General features: G+C 40.8%; 1 protein-coding gene across 5 annotated transcripts in view; it reads left to right on the top strand.

The window, feature by feature from the left end:
• KIAA2012 (KIAA2012 ortholog) overlaps window positions 1-6,565 on the top strand; it is a 126,098-nt gene that overhangs the window by 75,975 nt on the left and 43,558 nt on the right. For 2 of the 5 annotated variants that reach the window (XM_019523503.1, XM_019523501.1), the window contains 3 exons: window positions 473-526; window positions 6,205-6,253; window positions 6,347-6,511. In XM_019523503.1, coding sequence (XP_019379048.1) covers window positions 473-526; window positions 6,205-6,253; window positions 6,347-6,511 — 268 coding nt within the window. Of the gene's footprint in view, window positions 1-472; window positions 527-2,082; window positions 2,155-6,204; window positions 6,254-6,346; window positions 6,512-6,565 lie in introns of all 5 variants that reach the window. The other 3 variants (XM_019523504.1, XM_019523502.1, XM_019523500.1) reach the window with 2 other exon arrangements.

Raw genomic sequence — 6,565 nt, 5'->3', positions numbered from 1 at the left:
TCAGCTACTCCCAGCCCCACCCCACTGATGTTGGAGGGTGATAAGGGTCCCGTGCCTGTTGATTATCCTGTGGATGTTGCCCTGCCTGTACCTCCAGTGACGTGGAGTCTGACACTTCACCACCCTCTTTCCACACCAACTAAACATTCACCATCACTCTGTGCTTGTGTGTACTGTCTGCTGTTACTGAGTACCAAAACTGTCTTGTAAAAGTGGTAGAAATAGATCTGGGGGTCAGTACAGTCAAGGTCTTGGAACGTATCCCTATTTGTGACATTATAAAGCGGGTTTCCTTTATGTGAATTCAAGTTATGTGCCGTTTTCCAGGAACACATGTACAGCATAAAGGAAAGGAAACCTGGGTGCTTATGAGACTTTGTACTCATAAGCATCTATGATTGACATATTCAAGAGATATCAAAAGCTCACTATGCATTTAACCAGTCTGACTGCATATTTGTGTTGCAACCAGGTTCCTGATGATATGCCACCATTGATGCATCCTCATAGTGACCAAACCCTTTATGTAAGTCATGAAACAAAAAAATCTTTCTATATAGAATGCTGACTGACAAAAATAGGTGAAGTGGGACAGGCAACGATCCCATTGTTTCATTTCCAAACTAATTTTTTGCTAATTTGAGGCAACTTGGTGACCTACTGTAGCTAGATTATTATCTGTTAAACACCCAGCGTGTATTCAACACTGAAAACCAGAGGAATGACATCCTGACCTAAGTAGATCTTATGGCTTAAGGGAATTCAACCCTGCAGTGAACCCTGTGTGAACACAGAGCTCATTGCAAAATTGAGACTGAAGATGATAGCCTAAACTGTATAGAAACTCCCAAGAGATAATGATATTTAGCACTTGTCTAAGTGCTGCTTTGTTTTTAATTTCAAAAAAGTGTTTTGCAAAGGGTATTAGATTTCAGAGCTACAGGGGATGAGTAGATCATCTAGTCTGACCATTTTATTAGTATCCCTGTTTTACAAGGGGGGAAACAGCATCAAGCAGAAGGGAATCCATGTCTCCTTTGTACCACCTGGGAGTCCCAGTCTATTGGATGCTTCTGCTGAAGTGATGAAAGTTGAGATTTGAATTGGTCAATAAATAAATTTGAGCTAACTCACCATTTCATGAGTGGGGCAGCTTATGGTTTCAGGCTGTTTGTAGGCTCAAGTAGGCATCTCTGGACTATTTTATAATAGTTCACATTTTTAATATTTTTGTAACAATAATTACATTTATAAACAGTTTTGAAAAGCAAAGTCTGTGATTCTGAGCCAGAATTCCGTGGCATGGGGTGAATCCTTCAGCCATAAAGTTCATGGAGCCATGGACATAAAAGTTACCGTACTTTTCTGCAAGACATTACACACATTATTACCCTTTGAGTTAGACCATAACAAATAATATTGTTTTCTTTTTGTAGTTTAGCTAGCCCTGATAATAGACTCTGGGCCTACCTTCCTAAATTGATCTATCACAGAATTATAGAAAATTAGGATTGGAAGGGACCTCAGGAGGTCATCTAGTCCAACCCCATGGCTCTACCCTCTCCTCTAATAAAAACAATCCCTGTTCCATGAAACCTACAAGCCCTAATGTTCTGTCAAAAAAGAAGTGTTGCACATGCATACAATTTAAAGTGTTTTCAAAACCTCTATGACTTGTATTTCCAGACAAAACAGTCTCACAGTTTTATTACTGTTACCCTCAGTCTACTTTCCTTGCAAGCCCTCAGCATTTATAACAGCAAATTGTCAAGTAACCATATCCCCGTTCTTTCCCTGGTGTACTATCTGGGTGACAAGAACTTCTCAAACAAGATTTGTAGCATTATGATTTTTTTCTCTTAACTTCTTTGGAATAGAACTTGCTCCTAAGATAACAGGTACATTTACATTGTTTCATAAACTGTGATATCCCTAATCTCACACAATGTAGGACAGCTTTTCCTTTCTTTAGCGTAGTTCTTATTTCAGTGGCTGATATCATGAGATATGGAGTCAAATACCTTAAATACCTATTGTAGCACTAAGTATAAATGCAATGCTTGATGAGATTTATTTCCACAGGAGGCCAGCCAGTCACAGGAAGCAGCAACCCCCAAAAAAGGAGATTCTGGAGCATGTACAGATAGAAGGCTGGTAAATTTAAACTGGAATGATTTTTTGCCACAATGTATTTAAAGGCTTTGGAACAAGGCCTTGAGCAAGTCACGCAAACCAAGTAAATGGGCTGTGCGCTTAGGAAAATGCATGTGGGAATAAGGAACATGGTCTTCAACCTCAGCACACAAAAATATGTGAGAGATGTCTCCACAGATTGACATAAGAATTTTGGAGAGGAATAAGGTTATGACTTGCTGTGCCCTGATCCACTCAGCAGTGGATTTAGCTGTGAATTAATTCATTGGCTACTCACAAACTTACACAATGAATTCTCCTCCAGGGCAGAAGGAGGAGGAGGAGGACTAGTCAAACCAGTTATACTATACAAACATAGTTAGAGTGTCCTCTACACTGTAAAAAGACTGTGCTGAACTGGTCACAGCATGAGAGCGGGGTACAGCATATACCACTGCAGACAGCATTGAATAGAATCAGCAGACATGTGGCTAGGTACAAACAGTCAACAAGCCCGAGGCTGAACCACTTCAATCTTCGCAGGTTAGTTTAAGCTGCATAGACTGAACTGATAAGCAAGTAAACAGACATTCACTTTTGATTCTGGAAATGCAGCCACATGCCTGCACTGGCCCAGGCCAGAAGCTGGGGAGCACTAAAGCACACCTCCCTGCTCAGCTGGAGCAGCCAGCTTGAGCCAAGGCTAGCCTGCCCAGCCTGCAAGACGGGGGGGGGGGGGGGGGGGGGAGGGGCAAGAAGGGTTGCAGGGGAGGTGCAAAACATCCTGGGATGCTGGGTGGGTGTGAGTTAACTTGAATCTGAAGTCTGGAGGAGATCTGGGACAGAAGTTCAATAAACCGATTTAACCTAAATCAGTTAAGTCAGATACTACATCCATCCAGGTTTATCTTAAACCAGTTTCAGAAAGTGAACTGAACTTGTGTTGTATTACAGATATGAATTAGTTTCCAGTCACATATACTGGTTTATGTGTAATTTCTGTCCCTAGCCACAAATTTACATATAAGCCACCCTCCCCAAAGATGCCTAGTAATAAGACTGCAATTGTATGTACATCTCCAGTAGGTTGCAGCTACCCAAGCTTTTGCGACAACTCCTTTTACAATACCACTTTCTCTAGCACCGAGTGATACATCAAAGTGCCTATGTTATAAAGGACCCAAAGCTTCTGTACTTCCTAGTATGCACCACTAAAGGGAAATGAGTAAATTGGCTTCCTCTCTACTGTTTCATGGTTCTAGCTTTTAATTTTTTGTTTAATCAAATCAAATAAAAATCATGATAGCTAATAGTGGGAAAAAGGAAAGTCCAATTTTCCCTTCTCCAGCCTTGGGCTCTTAACAGTCTTAAACAGCATCTCCCCATTGTACCTCTTCTTTCCCTTCACAACTGCCTGCTTTGTCACATCCCTGTTTAAATGTACATAAACTGATACAAGAAAAACCAAAAATATAAAGGGAAACTTGGGATTGTAGAGTATGTGTGACTTCCTAAGCAAGTCAGAAGGGAGGTAAAATGAGATGACACCCTGTCACAAAAAAGTTGAAATAATTTAATTAACTCAGACAAACCCAGAAAAGACTCCCAACTTCTCTTTTTTAGGATATGCCTGTATATTGCACATGTTTAAAAAGCACTTTTCCGTGTGACTTTTTACTAGTTGTAACCATATTCCCATGAATTTTGCCACAATAAATAGCAATTTTTTCTCTCCAATTTACCATGACAAAACTAGAACTCTGCCTTACACAATAATATCAGCAGTGGTATGATGACTAAGTAATTCTGCCTGAGGCTAGATTCCTTCAGCAACTGGAGGGAAGGAAGCAAGCCAATTAACCCCATGTACCAATCAGCAGCCCTCAGTGGCTCATCCCAGGTAGAACACAGTGTGGGCAATAGATTCCTGCTGATCTCATGAGTGAGGAAGAGCAGCCAAGGTGAAAATAGCTAGCACACAGCCAAAGAATATGAGGGTAGTTAATGCAAGAATAGATTTTATCTCATTTGCCTGGGTGTAAACAGCAGCAGAATCCGAGGTGCATTGAAGCCTAGGACCTGATCCTGAAGTCCTGGCACTTAATTTCAAACTTGCTGGAATTAATAGACATTTTGCCTGTCTGTTGTCTGCAGGATCAGGGGCTTTGGATATTGTTAAGACCCCTTTAACCATTAATTTCAGATATGAAAGTTTCAGATTAATTACCCAGAGGCTCAAACCTGCAGGGTGGAAATTGAGAGCAGCTGGCACCCCACAGACTGCCCACACCTTGCAGGAAGGAGCTCTGTGTGCCATATTGAACAATAAACCTCCCATTATTGTTCAGTTTTTGGTTTTATGCATTGCTTCAGTCTCTGTTGGCTGCAAGCACCACCCTTATGTGCATCTGTAGATGTCAGAAAGCTCTTGAATCATTAGGCAGGAATACCAGTAACTGATGTTGCTCCCAGACATTTCTTTCTTCACCTTCCAACGCCTCTCTGCGATGTCTATCACTACCTTGTTTGCTCATTTTTCCTTTTCATTAAAGGTTATTATTCAAGGAAGGAAATTTGGTACTATCTGAGAATTCATTCAACATGAAATGGAGAGACTTAATGTCTGCTGACTTAAGCACGGAATTGGGAGCCAGAAACTCAAGACATAACCTGACAATCTGTCTTTCTCTGCCTTTGCACAAACCACTTAAGGTCAAATCCTTCTTCCCTTCCTCCCTCCCAAATCCCAAGTAGTTAGGCTTGGAGCACAGGGAACGTTCCATGAGGGTAGAAGGAAATTTCCCATACTGCTCTATGAACACTGCATAGCATCCTGTTCTTCAGCTATGCCACATTTGTGCAGAGAACAAAGGTCAGTTTGGGCTGATCTTCACAAAGCACTTACAGTAAGTTAAAACACAAGCCTGAGCATTTGTTAATCAACACAGTAAAAAGTACAATCTTGCTGTCCCCATAGACAAGACAAGCCACATTCACTGTCAGCTAGTTTTGGGTAAATCTTAATGGACTAAGGTTTGCCTATAGCCAGTTGTCAGTGCTGGACTTGACTTGTGTGTCTCTGCACTGATTGCAAAGTGGCTGTCAACACCACAGTAAACTCTGGTTAATTTGCCTGTGGAATAATTCACTACTATTGTTTATTTCACCATTGATCTGATGTTCTGACAGAACTTCTTCCCAGCAATCAATGCCTAATAATTGCTCACTACTGAATAATTTGCCATTATTTATATTCCCCTTGAAAGGGTGAATTAATCAGAGTTCACTATGGGCACATCTACACATGCATTTAAGCATGACTAAATATAATACGCATTAAACTAATACTTGTTAAACAATGTTTGGCAAGTGTCTACACATGCAGGTACTTGGCACTAAAGTTAGTGAACTTGGCACTAATTTTAGTGACAAGTCCCTGCAACCCTGCTATGTGCCTCTAGTGGCTGGGCAGACCAGGAACTAAAGTTAGTGCTGGGTCACATCTACGCATGCATGAATGCACTTTAACTAATTGTGCCTGCATTTGCAGGTATCAAATGTAGGCGTGATTAGCCTAATTTCACCATTTTTAGTGCACATTAAAGGCACACACGTGTAGACCCTGTCTTGTGTAGACACACCCTATATGTTATAACACAGCCTTAAGAAATAATGCAGAATGACTGATGAAATTATCTAATGAAGACATAGTCACAGTGAACCATGCTTCTCCCGCAGTCTCCTGTTCTCTACCCCACAGCCTCATTCCACTGAGACAAAGAGGGAGCTCCTGGAGAACTGCTTTCTAGAATAAGGGTGATGTATGGATCTCATACATGTCTCCAGAAAACCTGCCTTTCCCAACAAGCAGCAGAATTTTAGTATGATTGCCACAAAAGGAAGTAGTATGTATCTACAAGGCTCTCTGCCTTGATTTTCCCATGAAGATACTAAGAAGAAAGTTACACACCTGTCAATATAATCAGCTATATTATACTAATTATAATACTTATACAAAGGCTATAGTCATTAGTATTTGTATTAAAAGATGTTCCTCATTTTAAAAAACAGGAAATTAGAGCAGAGCAAGAAGACAGACTTTCCATACGAAATGATCAAGGTAAAGTTAGTTTTTGACTCACTTGAATTTTTGATTTGCCATTTGCTGTGTTAGTAAAAACTGTTGGTAATCCCTCCTCCATTTTTCTTTTAGGACGCAGGACTTTGGTGCCTGAATTCCAAGAGGAACAAAGACAAGAAATTCTCCCTGGACATCCCAGGGTAACACAGGATAAACCTACTAGCTCACTGCTGTATTCCAACATCATAACACAGACATCTGGAGCAAAGCAACAGGATGACGGTGACTTTGTGAAAGGTCTGAGGTCCACAACTGGCTCTTGTTTAGAGCAATACGTTGTCAGGATTTTTT

The sequence above is a fragment of the Gavialis gangeticus genome, unplaced genomic scaffold (assembly GCF_001723915.1).
Source record: "Gavialis gangeticus isolate Ggan-Ray unplaced genomic scaffold, GavGan_comp1, whole genome shotgun sequence".
NCBI classification, from domain to species: Eukaryota; Metazoa; Chordata; order Crocodylia; family Gavialidae; genus Gavialis; species Gavialis gangeticus.
This window is presented reverse-complemented; position numbering and strand designations above follow the sequence as displayed.